This window comes from Rhinolophus ferrumequinum, chromosome 25 (assembly GCF_004115265.2).
Source record: "Rhinolophus ferrumequinum isolate MPI-CBG mRhiFer1 chromosome 25, mRhiFer1_v1.p, whole genome shotgun sequence".
NCBI lineage: Eukaryota > Metazoa > Chordata > Mammalia > Chiroptera > Rhinolophidae > Rhinolophus > Rhinolophus ferrumequinum.
Window position 1 is genome coordinate 11,106,287 of NC_046308.1, and position 17,661 is coordinate 11,123,947.

At 47.7% G+C, this 17,661-nt stretch overlaps 1 protein-coding gene across 3 annotated transcripts in view; it reads right to left on the reverse strand.

Moving 5' to 3' along the window:
- KSR2 (kinase suppressor of ras 2) overlaps positions 1-17,661 on the reverse strand; it is a 357,439-nt gene that overhangs the window by 18,252 nt on the left and 321,526 nt on the right. For all 3 annotated transcript variants that reach the window (XM_033098220.1, XM_033098218.1, XM_033098219.1), the window contains exons 15-16: positions 5,387-5,483; positions 4,134-4,267 (exon numbers count right to left, since the gene is read on the reverse strand). In XM_033098220.1, the coding sequence (XP_032954111.1) occupies positions 4,134-4,267; positions 5,387-5,483 (231 nt within the window). The remainder of the gene's footprint in view (positions 1-4,133; positions 4,268-5,386; positions 5,484-17,661) is intronic.

Here is a 17,661-nt window from a genome sequence, read left to right on the forward strand (position 1 = left end):
AGGCTTCCCCTGATTCAAGACTCCCAGGAAAGGGCTCCTTAATACGGGGAGAGTAGGCAGCAGGGGGAGAGGAGAGATGGATACCTCGAACCATTAAAAGTGAGACTGCGAAAGCCAGTGGGGACCTGAGGCCGACTGAATCGTATGGTTCTTCTGAGCTTTGCAAGGTGTGACGGATGCACTGTCTCCTTAACTGCACACATTCATATCCCACAATGATTCTCGCCCTATCCGAACACCTTCTAGAGCGGTGCTGTCGAACATAACTTTCCATAATGGTGGAAATGTTCTCTAGCTCTGCTGTCCATTATGGTGGCCACTGGCCATCGTGGCTTACAGAGCAACTGAAATCCAGCCAATGCAACTGAAGAAGTGACCTTTTAACTTTATCAATTTTAATTAAAGTCAAAACAGCCATACGTGGCTAGCGGCTGCCATATTGGACAGACTATTATTTACTACAAATGGCTTTTTTGACTTCGATAGTTAATAGGTTACTTTTTAATGGGACCATAAGTGGAAACTAGCACGTTTTAAGTACACGTTCAAGTTAATATGGAAAATGTTTGTTCACATCTTCCCTGAAGGCATCTTGCAGACGATGATGGGAGGAGGAAAGAAGCCCGATGAGCGAGGCTCCAGGAGTTGGGAGTTCTGGCTTTGGTCTAGATGATTCTTTGGGTGGAGGCTGTTCTGTGTATTGCACCCCCTAGAAGCCAAGAGCATCTCTTCTCCCCTGTTGTGACAACTAAAAATGTCTCCAGACATCACAAATGTCCCTGGGGAATGGGAGGGCCCAGTTGAGAATCACTGTTCTAATTGATACATAAAAATAAGAACATGGTCCAAATTTCAGCCTTTCAGCATTAGTGACACGTAACCTGCTCTTGTGCTTTACGCAGCAGACCTGACAGAATACATCCTCTGCTAGAAAACAGGACTCAAATCCGTTAGCCAGCCCTTGACTTGGCAGGACAATGAGTTCTTGCTTCTAGAATCGGGGACATTTGCAGGGTTTTAAGGATCCATCTGTTGTTTACTAGCTCTGTGACCTTGAGCAGACACAAGTCTCCATTTTCCCATATGCAAAATGGGTACATTAATTTCACACGGCGGGTACAAGGATGAAAAGGAGACAATGCAGGGTACAGGGCTGTGTCAGCTGCTGGGGCCACACAATCAGTGAATATCATTATTACCTACGGATTTTTTTTTTGTATCTTGACTCAGAAATGAAGTTGAGACTAGAGCCGAAAATAAGAACATCATCCAAAAGAGGGGCCGAGGCACGGCCAGCTGACATTCTCTGGCATGATCAGATCACTGGGGGTGCGGTGGGGTGGAGTAGGATATTGCTGCTGAGAGGGCAAGCTTCCCAGTTCCCATCTCTTTCCAATCACCCCTGTTGCCTCTTCCTGACTCGATGGGTCAGTGGAGGTTTGGAACTGCAGGGTGGGGCCAGGAGGAGCAGTGGTGGCCACTTGATAACCATGAGCCTGGCGCGCACATGGGCACATGCCTGGGAGGGGGCCGGAAGCCAGGCCTAGCAGACACCCTGGGGTGTTCCGTTCCCATGGCGAGGGGCCCACGGGTGACAAACCCAAATCATCTTCATTATGGTTATTATTATGGTTAATAACAGCCTGCGGCAGCTGGCACAGTAGTGCTGGCATCTAAGGGACACCTTTATTGAGGATGGCAGAACAGCTGCACGCTGGCAATGCGGCGAAATGCTTGGGGAAGCCCCTGGGTATGTTTGGATGTTCAGGGCGTGCTCACTTCTCCGGGTCACCCCCACCCCCACCCCAGGCCAGATCTCCCTGAGCTGGGTACCCAGCGCTGGGAACAGCCCAAACTCTCACTGAAGGGAGGGCAGGAAGGCAATTAACTCCTGCGGAGTGCCTACTGTATGCCAGGGTGTTCAACCCACTTAATTCTCACAAACGCACAATCGGATGGATTGTGGATCGCTGATCTATGGATTGGACTGGATCAGATCCCTGTTGCGCCGATGAGGAAACGCGTACGTGACCTGCCCAAAGTCGCGGAGCTTGTAAAACGTGACAGAGCTAAGATCGACTTGATCGCAAGTCTTTAAAACCCCAGAGAGGAGACTCTTCGCCACAATTCTGCACTAATTCCTGGAGAAAGAGCACCTTGAGGGAGCAGAATTCTAAACTAAGCCCCATACGTCACTGCAACAGGGATCAAAGCACAGGAAGCCACTGACGGCTACTCGTCAGCAACCAAGAAATGTGGATTTCTTATTGGGAGTTGACGCAGAGGGTTCCCTGGCCCCTCCGGACACAACCAGGTTTGTGTTGACAACCAGGCTGGGGCAGAGCGGGGAGGAGGTGTTGTCTGGGTAACACGGCCGGAAGCCACCTTGCCCTTGAGGTGAACTCCCTTCCTGGTCGACACTGGGCCTCCATGAATGAGCTACAGGAAAGGATGCCGAGGTCAGTCCATTTCCTTTCTTCCTCCACTTCCTTTGGTTTCAGGAAACCAACAATCTGAAAGGAGGAAAATCAGAAGCCCCATCCCCCTTTCCTAGAGGATGGACATGGCACTAGGAGAAAGGAACCCGATCTTTAAAAGAGCCTGACCCAGGCTAAAGGAAACACCTGCTGGGCCTCTTCTTGTCTGGATACAAATGCTTGGGTTCACAGTGATGTCACCAGCTGCTTCCTCTGCCCTTAGCCTGCGGTGACGGCAACAGAGGAGTGTGCTGGTGTCCTCACAGCAAACCTCACACACAAGTGGTGCTGGGGAGGCAGAGGGAAGAAAGAATCCTGCACGATCCAGCCCTCCTGGCTTCTGGCTTCTGACTTGAGGTCTCTGTCCATCTAACTATTTATTGATCTATTTGTTCATTTTTCTGCCTATTTATTTTCTTATCTTAAGTGCTGTAGATAGTTTTGGAAACTGCGGTGAATTTGGGGGGGGGTCGGTGGAGTAAAATCTGAAAAAGAAATTCAAGCTTCTGTTTGTTACTACATCGTATAGAAATAGATCAAGTTTCACCAAATTTTGGACGGTCTGACTTAGATGCAAGGTATTATAGAGCGTGACCAAAATTCACTCTGCCTGTGTGTGTGGGGGTGTGTGTGTGGGGGTGGGTGGGTAGGGCTAGGGTGTACCTTAAAGAGATCAGGGGTTCTCAAAGCAGCTGAAATTGACATAAAATGACAGAAAGTGTGAAGCTGCCTTTCTGAAGAGGCATGCCATTTATTATAAGAGGCATGATTAGAGAAAACACATGGGGTTTAAAGCTGGAGTGTGTGTGTGTGTGTGTGTGTGTGTGTGTACACGGGCACATACACACTCCAAATTAAAAGTCACAAAGGGTAGACTTCCTGAATTATGGGTTGTTTGGGATCAAGCTGTTTTTCACAGGGTCAACTCCAGGCAGCTTGCTCTAGGGTGAGAGGCGCCTGAGAGTTAATTACTTAAGAATGGTTAATGATTCTCCTGTGTGATACTGGGGAGGAATATGCAAATTAATAGTCATTACAACAACTCGGCAGCAGCTACCATCTGTACTGCATCCCGTGCTCCAGGCACCGTGCTGGATGCTTGAGGTGTGTTATCTGATTTTTATCTGTGAAGACCCTAGAGGCAGGCATCGTCCTACCCATCACTTTTCTCGCAGACGCAGAAATGGAAGTTCAGAGAAGTTCCACGACTGGACTAAAGTTAATAAGTAGCAGAGCCAAGCTGGGGCCCAGGTTGGGTCTGACTTGACGTCCCTTGCTTCTTCACAATACTCTACTAAAATTGATGAATTCATAAGAGAACTTGGAGCAGAGCTGTTGGGTGATTCCCACTTCCAGGTAAATACTTGGGGTAAGGGAAGAGTCCTCCCGAGGAAATTCCAGGGCAAATGGTTTGCAGACTTGGGGGTGCTCTGTGCCCACTCAAAGGCGCCGTTCGCAAGTCAAGCCCAAGGGGAATCAGAGCATGACCTGAGTTTCAGCTCTTCATCATCACACAACAGCCTGGCCACTCAGCTAAGTGACCTCAGGCCCCACACGGAGTCTAGGTCACTAGAGCCATGTGGGATGACGTCCTACGGCCCCCACCCCTGCCAATGTCTATCAAGAACCCTTCTGAGCCCTTCCACCACCTCTCACCTGCCAGCCTGCAGCACCCCGGAAATGCTGAAGAGCCCAAAGTCTGTGATCACCACTTTGCCGTTGTCATAGAAGACGTTCTTGGACTTGAGGTCCTTGTGAAGGATTCCCTTGGCGTGGAGGTAGCCCATGCCCTGCAAGGAGCAAGGAAATGGGACTTGCCAGAGGAAACCTGAGTGCTCACTGCCATCCTGGCTTGGGGTCATGGGTCCCACTCCTTGCCTTGCCAATGAGACCCCACTGAACAGCTGTAGAGCCGGGGCCCACATGCAAAGGCTTGCAGGTGGGGTGGAAGAAGGCACGGCAGCTGGGACCAGGGAGGGTCCCCAAGACACAAATCTGCCACCACCCTCAGACCTCTGCAAAACCATCTCCATCTAGCTCTTCTGCTTTCTGAATTAGAAACAAAGGAAAATGTCTCTAGAGGGAAAAGGGGCGGGGACAAACCTGAGCTGAGGTCTCCAGAGAAAGGAATTCCATCAACCATCTCCCCTCATGTGCTCTTTGAAAAATACCTCTTCTGCAGGGGCCTTGGTCCTTCTGTCTAGTTAACCCATGCCACTGCTGAATACACCGTGTCCCTCCAGAGACTGAGCATGACACGGTAATCAAAAACACGAAGAACCTAGTGGTGGTCTAGCTGAAGGGTGAAGGTCTCGGATTTTCTTTCTTTCTTTCTTTTTTTTTGCCTTTATGAGCAGTCACATTCTTATTTCTTCTCACAACTCAGTTCTGACACTTCCAGTGGAAATAAAAGACTGACTACAACTGACTAATGAGGCACCTGCCAGAAAACGCAGGATGTTCCGGTTTGTTTTAATTCCAAACACTACCCACCAATTTGATTTTTTCCCAGCAGCTGTGGAGAGCGATGGCTGACACTCACGGGAATTCATGGATCTGAGGAGTGAGGGATTCTCACAACGAGAATTTCTTCCCTCTGGTCCCTACGCACATCTAATGATGATGGTGATAAGGCACCAGAGTGTCACCAAACGCGGGTGACCATCCCTGACGCTGCTGTGTGGGGACAGTGATAAAAGTTATCTTGGCAAAATTCGTCCATACACATGACCTGGTAATTTCTTTTCTTTCTTTCTTTTTTTTTTTTTTTTTTTGGTGTTTTCCAGTCAAGTTTAATTCCTTTTAAGCCCAGGCGATTGGTCTGTAGGCAGACCATGAGTCTGGAGGGGGGGGGGGCGGGTGCACCGTCTTTCGGAGGTTCAGGGAGGAAGCCCCAGACCCTACGGTACCTTCACAATCTCTTGGGCAATCTGCCTGGTTTTGTTGACATCCAAGACAATCTTGGCATCCCTCACCACCGAATAGAGTGTGCGTCCCTTACAGAGGCTGAAAAGCAAAAGGACAAGAGAAATTGTTAGCAGTTGTTACGATAAGGGCGACCCACAACAGTGATTAGACGTGACACGTGATAGCATGGACTCGTGGACAAGCCTCTGTTATTCCTATGAGGTAATAAGCCTGGGACTGGACCTCAGATCTGGTTCTGGAGTGTGGGTCTGGGAGCAAGTTCTTCTGGGTTCTTCAGGAGCTTTCTTCTAGCCCTCCCTGCCCCCTCCCCGCCCACCAGCATCCAAGGACACCTACAGAATCTAGCCACAGTCCACCTATCCCAGGGTCTCACAGACGGGAAGCTGCACATAAACTGACAACTTCTGGGATCCTCAGACACCACTCAGACGACACTCTGCTGGCCACTTGTCCTAGCTGCTCCCACTTGCTGGGAGGCGCTGCTGTGTGGGGACAGTGATAAAAAACCAGCAAAGCAGTGGCCGATGTGTACTAAGTACCATCAGCAAATGACGCATTCAAGCCTGTAGACAGGGGTATGTAAACACAAATAATACTCCCCCGAACCAGACGCCTATACAGATAGAGGGTTTTTCAAACTATTTTCAGCCTCATTGAGTTCATTTCCAGGACCAGATGAATGACAAGATGAAAAGGGACATTATGCAGTGACAGGAACACCTCATTTAATTGCCAGCATGCTCATCCATCCTTTTCCTCCAATGTGAGCCCAATTCCTGGCACTTACATAGCAGAAATTCGATAAACAGTCACTGAATGAATGAAGAAAGAAAGGAATGAATGAATGAGTTTTAGATTCATCAGAACATCCTCAGCCCCTAACACCATGTCTAGCTCATAATATCCAATGTTGGCAGAAAGAAGGAATGACATTAGCAAAGCTCATTTTCCATCTACATCAAAATAAGGGCTTGAATTTTTCTTTTAATCTATGACCTTATTGCTGAAATACTCTACACATTTTATTCACTGTTTCAGTATTTAGACTTAGCTGATCACGTGGTTGAATTTAGAACTCTGGTATCAGAAAGTCTCAGTTTGAATCCCAGTCTGTTCCTTACTGTGTGTCTTTGGATGGGTTACTTAACCTCTCTGGGCCTCGGTTGCCTCATCTATCAAAGGAAACTAATGATATCTACATCACAGAGTCAGCATGAGGACAACATGAGAAAAGGAGCTTGGTACCATGCCTGGCACCTGGTGGGAAGTGTAGCACAGTGCTTAGTTAGGTGAATGGAGGCCCAGAGTCAGACTCTATGGGTTAGAATCCTGGCTTGTCAGCTAGTTGCTGTGTGACCCTTGGCAGATAAGTTAAGCTCTTTGAGCCTCAGTTTCATTATTAGTAAAATGGGGCCAACAGTTCCTGCTTTCTAGGGTTATTAGGAGAATCACATGAAATCAGGCACGTCAAAGTATAAGCATCACTCCATGCGTGACACAGAATACGTACTCAGGAAATGCTGGCTATTGTGAGAGGTAGTAAGTGATCAACATACATATACAGTTGTGTAAATATATAAATTATACATTTATACACACATCACATAAGTCTGTTATTTATCCATCCGTTTACCCACTCACCCAAAATGCTACCTATAACCACCCATGATCTTTGACTAAGATTCACTTCTTCACCTGCTTAAGGTGAGATTCCCAGGGTAGCTGACTCATCGGGAGTCTGATTCACCTGTCCCAGGTTGCCCAGTAAGTCAGCAGGAGGCAGCTATGATAATCCAAGGCTGTCCCCAGTTGGTGGCCCACCCAGGTATTTAACGGGGGCTGAGTTGGAGAGCAGGGCGAGGGCTGAGATCTCAGCAGGAGCAGGCGTTAGGCAGGTGTCCAGGGTGGCTGAGGCTTGGCTCATCCAACTAAGTTAGTCCAAGCGTCCACAGCAACTGCTCTGAGCTTGGGATTTCTGTAACTAACATGGGTGCCCTAAAAGCCACGTGCACGTGGGCAGTGGGGAAGAGAGGAGAGGACAGGATGAAGGCTTACTGAGTACGTGTGTGGGGCCTATCTCACCTCCACGAATCCTCTCAGCATTCCCACAGGGTCCCCATTCTCACCCCTGTCATACAGGTAAGCATATAGAGAACCAGAGGGGTGGAGGACCTGCTCACAGACACACAGCCATGATGTCAGCCTGTTCCTGACGTTTTTCTCCTTTTCTCCTCCTCGGTGTGAGTGCCCAGTTATTGGACATGATTTTTGAGCCATTAAAGAGACATGCAGGTAAGTGAACCCACATCCAGACTCTACCAGTTACTACTTGCTGGGTGATTCCGGGAAGTGACTTCGACCTCAGTTTCCTCATCTGTAAAATGGGGATAATAGTGACACTACCATTTAACATATACAAGCCCTTTCTATATGTCACACCCTAACCTAAGCACAAGAGCCCCACAAGGTGGGTATTGCCACTGTACTTCATTGATTCTAAGATGCAGATTTCTCCTCATTTTAAAATCTCTGAAATCAGAATGTTTCTTATATTCACTGACAGGTCAGGTTCACGGGCACTGATTTCATTCTTTGTAGTACATAAAATGAATGGTGCATATTCTAATTGATGGCATCTTAGATTCAATGAAGTCTGGGATCGGTCCCATTTTACAGATGAGGAAACTGAGGCCCAGAAAAGTTAAATGGAGCTGGTATTTGAACCCAGGCAGCCTGGCTCCAGAGTTTGGGCTCCTCACCCCCATTTTTTGCTTCTTAACAACTTTCTCTGAGACTCTGGCACGCCCTCAGCAAATGGTAGCTGTAATGTTGCTATGAACAACACGTATGGCAATGAAAATTAATGAGGCCTGCTGACCTTGGTGGCAGAGTCAGTCTGGAGGTCGGGAGAAGATGTTTCAGTGACTCAAGGATATATTTAGTACCTCTCTAGCTTCTGGAGCGGTGGGCACACGCGCACGCGTGTGCTCACACACACACACACACACACACACACACCCTCCTTCCTTCTCTCTCAGTACCTTTCTCTGCAACAAAGATCATGTTTTTCCAAGAAGACGAGCAAGGACCTGGAATTTCTCATCTAATCTGCAGGCCGCCATCTCTCCCAGCACTGGCCACAGGCAGCTCATATAAGCTGGCTTTCGACCCCACATCCCAGGTGACACAGACAGCCTTTTGGCCAAGATGGCACAGAAAGTAGAAGATGTTTGTTGTAAATCAGCCTAAAAGAGGCTGTCAGAAACAATGAAATAAAACCATCTAGAAGGTTTATCTCCAAGGGCTTCTGTCCAATCTGACTCATCCTGCCGAAACAGTGGCTGAGACAGAAATCGGGACGCTCCTGGCAGTCCCTTCCTTTCCTTCCTCCAAACTCCTTACCAAGCCCAGGACCCAGGCTGGTAGGAAGTGGGGTGTGTGTAGGGGGTGGGGGGTGGGCAATCACCTCGGAAGACGGTTCGGCTCCCAGTTCATTGCTGCCACCTCTGTTCTCACTTGGCCTGGGAGACTCACTATGACGGTGATCTCCACATTTGTAACTGTGAGTGACCCCAATAATGACCCCCAACAAGTGAATACGTAACCTTGCCTGGCAAAAGGGACTTTGTAGCTCTGCCTGCCTGGAGCTCTGCAGGCAGTTGGTTTCGAAGTCAGCTGTTATACTGCAAAGACTGGGTTCTGTCAGAAAGGATTTACAACCCCCTGTCTCTTGCTCACTTCTAAGCATTCCCCACCTCTCAAAACTCAAAACCCATTTAATTGCCCTCTGCTCTTTCCCCGCCTCCCTTGAGCAAATAAATCCCACTCCCAGGGACAAGTTGCATGCTCCATCAAATTCCAGCCACAGGCAATCTCCAATTTCCAAGTCGTTCATGAATCTAGCACTGGAAGTATTAAACCGTGGGACTCTGGGGCTTTATAATAAAAAATGCCAGGTTAGCTTCCTATAAAAATGGGAAGTGCCAGAAAGCAAGTGAGAAATGCCAGCCATTTGCCACCTGCTTAACCTGACCGTGCGTCCAGGAAATGAAGAGTTATAGAGTTCCATTAAGTAAAGGGGTTGGCTGGGGAGGGCACATATCCCAGTCCAATGAGCTAGGTGACAGTGCGCGCCAGGCACAAAAAGATGCAAAGCAGGAGGGGCCTCGCTGTCCAGGAGAGCACGGCTTAGTTTTTGCTAAGGCACGTCCCCGTGTCCTCCAGCTTTTCGTATTCTTGCAAAGCTCCGAGAAGCTGAGAAGCGGGGAGGGGAAAGGAAGCTTAGACTCTCAGTGGTGCTGGATTCTTCACTCCAGAGCCAGATCTGACTTTGCCAAATCCAGAGGCCAAGGATTGACTGGCTGTTCCGAGCCTTTCAAGGACTGAGATGGGGGTTCAGCCCATGAGGGGGGCACTCCTGCCCCTGACTGTGACCCACGCTTCTTGGCACCTGGTGACATTCTGCCCTCTCTGGTCTGGCTTTACAAGGGGGGTAATGTTCCAAGGGCACAGGCAGCAAAGGTGGGGGAGGTGTTAGTCTGCAGCTCACTACAGGAAGAACTTCCAGGAAATGGTAACTTGGCTGGTCCTCTGCCTCCTGTCACATTGCCACCATCCAAGACCTGCTCTTCTTGATTTTGTCCAGAGACGTCTCGGGACATGCTCCTCCCTAACTCTGCAGCACATTTTCTCAGCATCCCCGAAGGGTCAGCCTCGGCATCTCACTTGGTACCCCTCATATTGCAATCATTCCAGAACCACCTTGAGATTTTTGCCAGATCAGCCAATTTGTATTATTTCTCACTTGCTAACAGTTTTCTTTAGATGCACCGCCTTTGAAAAATAAGTGGATTAAGAAAAAATAACAACTTTCTATCATTATCTTTTATTGTTACCAGATGGAAAACCAGAATCCCTAGCCCCAAATAAATGTCAAAATAAATACAATGAAAACAAACACAATGAAAAATAAAATTAAGCTGAAGCTTGGCATTGTGGCCTGCCAAATGGTCTGAGCTTGAGGCTTTGCTTTTTGTTAAAACAAAACAAAACAAAACAAAAAAACAAGTTTAGAAAATAAGGCTTAGGAAGGTGTTAAATAGCCCTGCAAAGAGACTTTCTTCTCAATACCAACAGGACGATGGAGAGAATTGAAGAAGAAAACCATTGTCTCACTATGTGATTCTGTGTAATTCGGAGCTGGTTGTACCTTACCTACCTTCTGGAAAACCCTGACTCATTTAATCCTCATACCTGCAAACCCTCCCTTCCTGCCAATTACTATTAACAGGTACTACAGGTCAGGTGAATGCAATGACAGAAGGGCCATTTCTTTGCTCTAACGGAGCTGACATTCTCGTAGAGGAGGACAGACAATAGCAAATGGAATCGTTTCAAGTTACAATCAGTACAATGCAGAAACAAATGTGGGGTCAGGTGAAGAATAAGAAGACAGAGATGGGTGTCTCTCTTAAAAGGGCTCAGCATCTCTGGAGAGACCCCCTCCCACGACATCATATTGTTTCAGAGCAAACACGCTGGGCTGATTTCGGGCAACTTCTAACCAAAATGCTCTGAAGAGCAGGCATGGTCTTGTTTAAGATAACGACCATCTCCCGAAAGCCTACCAGGGGACCAGGACAGAGGCAAAAGGTTTCCAGGCATCGTTTTGTTTCATGCTTCTAATAACTCTCTAATTGGTTATTCTCATCGTACCAATGAGGAAACGGTGGCAGTAAGTCAGCCTGGAGAGGAGCAGACACTTTAGAATCAGACCCACCTGACATAAAATTCTGCCCCTTCCTCGCTATGTTACCTGAGATTGTCGGCACTCAGTGCTTGGTGAACTGTGAGGTGGGTTACCAGGTAAGGGGGTGGGTGATACGTACGAGTACGTGTGTGATCTCTGCGTCCAGTTTTAATACCCACTACTTAGCACAGCTTGGCGACGAAGCGAGGTAAGATGCCCTCTCCCCCAGGCACTGAACTGAGAACTACGATGTAAGGCCAGCTTTCCTAGTTGGGGAGACACTGTGTACAAATAAGGAAATTCACGTGCAGGAAGGTTAGGTCACCTGCCCAGGGGCCCACAGTCGGTAGGTGACAGGGTCAGAATTTGAGTCCAGGTCTCAAAGCATCACATCTTTCCAGGATTGCTTAAGATCCTTTGGGAAAAAATGATTTAGCTAAGGAGAAAGTGGCCGAGCCCAACTCAGAAGGCCGGACCTCCGGAAACCCATGTTTGTCCATCGAGCTCAACGAAGACACCCTCCTCCCCCAATTCTAGGCCTTTCTTTCCACCCTCCAAATTCAGGACCAGCCCATGTTGGTCTCATTGTCTGTTTGCTGCTTCTGTTTGGGAATTCCTAGCTGCCACCTGGAGAGAAGCAAGATAGGTTGAAGAGGGCTAGACCATCTGAGAGGGTCTGCATGCCTCCTCACAGGTCCACTGGGTGGCACATGGGTGGCCAGGCCCAGGGAGGTGCTCAGGAACGAGTGAATGAATGAAGGAATGAATGATTTCTACCCACTTCCTTCTTCCCTTTGCCCATTAGAGCTGGAAGAGCTGGGTTTAATGCCAAGGCAGGTTTCTCCCCACTGGCTTAGCACACAGAAAAGACCATGAGCCATACCAGATCAAGGTAGCAATGAATTCTAGACTCCCCTGCGCCCAGCACCACGTGGCACCAAAAGACCACACAGGCCATTGCCCTGCCCTCCAGGGTTGGATATCGAAACACATCAACTCTTGTTGCTCCCTGACTAGAACCACATTTTTGTTTTTTTTTTAAGCTGAACAATAGATTGAATTACTGTTATAAAAAATGTATACACATACCACTTAATTTATATGCATTAAAAATCCACAGAGAGGTTTGATTCTGAGGGTATTAGCAGAACTATTTCCGGGTAGTGGGATTCAAAACTTTGCAAGTTTTTTTTTTTTCTTGCTGCTGATCTCTCTTTTCTAATTTTTTCCCCATCAACATGTGTTACTTTTGTAAAATGAAAAAAAAAAAAATGTGCCCCTAGGTCAAGACTGAAATGAAACCAGACACACATGTTTATGCTCTAGATGGTTTGGAATATATTGAACCAGCGACAAATTGAAATGAAATAGTATAGTCTGAACCGAATTCATACTCCAAGCAGTTCAGACTTTCTCAGAAAGGTCTCTGGCTATGACTCGAGGGCAGGAGGCAATTTTTGCTATGCTTTCCGCACTGGGTTTAACATGATCTGGGCACACGGTGAGTGACGTGCTACTTGAAAGCTCCAAGAGCATCCTCCCACTGGAAAAGTTCAATGTCTACTGTGGAAGACAGTTTATTATTGAGTTTTATAAAGAACTGTGTGGCTGGTAAGAGGAGAAGGGGCAGACAGATTAGCGGTGGACACAACCTCAAAAATGGCTGTGTGTTTTCCACTCATGGGAGATGGTGAGGTGGGGAGGGGAAACGCAGGAGGGAAAGTGATGGGAGAGAGGAGAGTCCTATCTTCCTAGGGGGTGATGGGCACGTGTCTGAGTGGGGAACCTACCTGGTCACGGTATAAGAGAACATGTACAGAAATTTCTAGAATTCAGGTTGTAGACTGGTGTTAGAGATCATTGGGTCCACATACTTCATAGAAGATATGGGGAAACCAAAATGCAGAAGGATGATGGAATTTTCCCAATGAGGTCATACTTCAAGGGGCACAGGTGGGTTCGAACCCAGACCTGTCTGAGGCTCAATCTTGTGTGTGCAGCCTTGGAACCACGCTGCCTCCTAAGAATAACAAACACCGTTTGGTGAACTTTCCCATGAACACTCTGTTAAGGGTTTTATACGAATAATTTCCTTTCGTTGTACTCCTAACCTCGACCCCATTAGGGAGGTGTAATTCCTACTTCACAGATGGGGAGACGGAGACTCCGAGAGGTGAGGCCATTTGCTAATAAGCTCACGCGAGGATACGAAGTAGAGCTGGCATCTACCATGAGCCTCTTTGACACCAGCATCTTGTTCCTAACCACCCGGCAACACGGCCTGTTTGGGAACTGGAAAACCAACAATTTCTAAGCTCCTGAGAGCCCTGGGCTCATTTCACCCTCACCAGAGCCCTGTGGGGGGAGCTTTTCATCCTCCCATTTTTCCGAAGAGGAAGCAAAGGCTCGAGGGAATGAATAACTTGCCCAGGATCCTTCTGGGCCAGGATGTGGAGGCAGGTTCTGAGTCCAGTTTGCCCAAAGCGCCTGGCCTTTCCACTGCCTCCCATTAATTTTGAGAAGGCCTCTTGTGCTGGGACACTCCAGAACACATCCAAGTGGCCCACCATCCACAATGCTTTGCAGGGGATTTGGAAGAGTGTGGATACACGAGCCGATTGGAGCCAGGATTCTAGGATGGGCGGCAAACTCTGGCCCATGGGCCAAATTTTTATGCACATCTATCTATGCCTGTTTCTGTATAGCCCATGAGATAAGACAAGTTTTTACACCTTTAGATAAAGGTTAAACGCATTCAAGAAGACTGATATTTTGTAACACGTGAAAATTGTATGAAATTCAACTTTCTATGTCCGTAAGTAATGTTTTATTGGCATACTGCCACACCCTTTGCTTGCGTATTGTCTAAGGATGCTTTCATGCTACAATCGCAGACTTGCATAGTTGTGACAGAGACCGTATGGCAAAGCCCAAAATGTTTACTGTCTGGCTCTTTACAGAAAATGTTTGTTGACCTCTGCTCTAAGAAATTGGGGTGGGTCAACAAATTGGTCTGCGAGAACTAGAAAAAGATGGACAACTTTGAACCATTCTCTTCTGCATGGAAACTGGGTGTAGTCAAGGCCAAATGAATTTTTCCATTTGTTCGTTCGTTCGTTCGTTCATTCATTCATTCATTCATTCATTCATTCATTCATTCATTCATTCAACCATGCATCCATCCAAGCATGCATTGAGCCAGCACTCCCAGAACCCCTACCCTACCAGGTACTGTGCTAGATGTGGGGCTACTGACCCTGGTGGGTGAGGCAGACAATACACACGACAGTGCCAGTGTCACAGATGCAGGGACAGGTCTCTGCTCGGGACTGAATTGGGCTGACGAGGGAGAAGGCTGAGCCGCCTGCTGCCACCCCAGACAGGAGAGAGGGTCCAGTGAAGGACACGCCCAAGCCAGACACGTTGTACCTCAAGCATAGAAGCACTGTCCCGTCCATGTCATACATCTTACACATGTCTAAGTCTCCTGCCTCTTCTTCTCCCCAATTCTGCGCCTCAATTCCTATACACGCCCTAACACAGCCTCCCCAGGCAGCCCCTAAATTAGCTGGACAAATTGTTCATCCAAGTGATATAAATCTCAAATTGCTTTAGAATGCCTTCCTGACAGACCACTGGCTTGGACAGGGCCACCAGGGGAGAAGTTTCCTGGTCTGCTGCCACCACAGAAAAGGGTTACTGTAGCTGGATCAAAACCCACAGGCTTGACACACGTCTGGACATATGGATATATACGAGTACATTGTTTCTATGGGTGCAAGAGCCTCTCTGTGTACATATATGTGCACGTGAACATGTGTATATACATGTGAATGAATTCGTGTGCATGTATGTGTGCATGGGTACAGAACATGTGTGCATGCATGTTTATGTATGTACATCTGCGTGTGTGCAGGTGCCTGTGCATTTTTATGCACATCTATGTCTATCTACGGGTATGTTTTTGGTAACTGGAGCTGGGGACAGAAACGCAGGCTCGGTCATGCCAACTGCAGACCTGGCCACAGTCACTCTCACCTCTCACAGAGAACTCTGCATTTCCCCTGACCTTTGAAATGCTCCAATAAAAACACTGAGTCTTTGTCTGAAACCTGGAAGCTCAGGTTGCCAGGGCTGAGGGGAGGTCGGGAGGTGGGGTGAGCAGGGACTGTTACACAGGGTTTCTTTTGGAGGAGCTAAAACATTCTAAAATTATACTACATTTGGTGATAACGGCACAACTTTGTAAATATACCAAAAACCACTGAACTGTATGTACATTTTAAATGAGTGGACTTAGTGATATGTATTTGGTTAAAAAAGGAAAAAAGAAACCCTGGAAGTTCACAAAAATCCCCACTCACTTCTTCCTGTTGCATTTACAGAGGAGCCCTGGGCTGGTAAATAGGAAAAACCCCTGTCATAGCCTTGTCAACCGGAGAAGGAATTTCCCCGTTTCTACAACCCATGCCTCTGCCAGCCTAATGGCAAAGAACAGTGTCATTTGCACTTGACAGCTTCCTAGATAAGGCAAGAACACCTAGGGGACTTAAGGCAGGCTGGATAGGCAGAAGTGCTGGGATGAACCCTGGGAGGAAAATGAACTTGAACTAACATTTCATAACCCCAAGAGAAATGGAGAAAATCTCGAGACAGAGGAATGGGCTGGGAGGAATCGTTCCTTTGAGAAGCAGAAAGAGAAAAAGAGAGTGGAGAGGAGAGAGAACTCATGGGGAGGGGAGTAGCACTGGGTGGTGAAGAGCTCAGAATCTGGACTTGGACAGAACTGGGTTCCAGATCCAGCCCTAATGCTCTTTAGCGATGAGCTTTTGGACAAGTTGCTTAAAACAAATGCAGGTGGACAAAACAGAGTCTACCTCACAGGCGTAGGGAGGGTTAAATTAGAAAACTCTTGTGTGAAAAAAACAAAGCCATGTTGATCACCAAATTCTGCTTCATAGCACTCCCTCCCAGGCCCATGGGAGACCTTACTTCCCAGCCTCTCTGTGTTTATGCAGCACCACGTGACTGGGTCTGGCCAATGAAAAGTGACCCCTGTCACTTCCTGGTGAGGGTCCTGAGAAGCCCAGTGCAGAGTCTGAAGTCTTTCTTCTTTTGTGCCACTGTGACCATGGAGGCACCATCATAATACGGTGGAGCCACAAGATTGGAATATCCTGGATCCCTGAGTAACTGCATGGAAGACAGCTGCTGTGGAGCATTGCCCAACCTTTATGTGAACTTTATGTGAGCAATAAACTCTGAGGCAAAGCCACCGAGTTTCTAGGGTTGTCACTGCAGCATAAGCCTATCCTATCTTGACTAATGGAATATGTAAAAAGGTTAGCACCCGAAACATAGAAAGCACGCCATAAATAATGGCTACTACGGTTAATGGGTGGACCTCCAAGTACTAAGTGAGTAAGGTTATAAGAAGAGAATGGAGAGAGAGAAGGGACAGTAGCAAAATAAACAAAAATAAGGTACTATGGCTAGGGTCAAACTTACTGTAAGCATCACCAAGGAAACCAAAGTCTCTGGAAGGGGAACTGCGTTTCTCTTGCTGCTGAAGAAGAGCCTGGTTCTTTTCTGAAGGCTCACAGACACCTCCCTTAGCACGTAACTGGGCAGCACCAGGATTTTAAAGAACCAGAGGAGAAGGGGAACCTGTGCTCGGTGAGATTCAATTTCATGTTTTTGTTAATAGCTTTCTCCCGCTTCTCACAGATAGAAAGCAAGTCACCCCGGGGATTGACCTCACCTCTCAATCATTGAAAACCAGAAAATAAATGTCCAGAGAGATTAAAAACACAGGTTCGATGCCCCAAAAGGTTGTCATGTGACGATGTTGCATCTTCATGGGGAAGATGAAAACTCCACGTAATCCTATTACAAATATTTCCATCAGTGGCCAAGCCTTCCTTTGGTAATCTGTTTCAACTGAAAGTCCCGTCATTCCCCAAAACCCGATTTAGAAGGGGCAGGAACAAAATATAGGCTTGTGCCAATTTCTCAGAGATGGACAAACATCGTCACTCAAGTTCATTTGGGATTCTTTTGTCCTTCATGCTTTTAAATCCCGGGCACCAAGAGGATTCCTTCTCCACGTTTGCCTGGGGAATCTTGCCCTCCCGGATCTCCTTAAATCCTAGGTACTCTTGCTTCTGTCTACAAAGCTTCAAGGGCAGAGTTGTAGAGACCTTACTAAGCAAAGGCCCAGACACCTCGATATCCAAGGTGCATGTGTTTGGGGATGTTCTGATGCGGTCGGTGGGAGGGGGTGCCCAGGCCTGGGGAGTTAGGACCAGCCAGGCCACTGGCTCTACAAGGCTCAGAACCAGGGTCCCGACCTCATGTCAGACCCGTTACTGTCCTCTCCACCAGTGTGGAAGCTGTCACATCATGTCAGCCACACTGTGGGTAAGTAGGTACGGTTGACCTCGTTGTACGTCAAGGAAATGGAGGTTCAAGGTTTAACCCAAACCCCGGAGCCGGCACACGGTATGC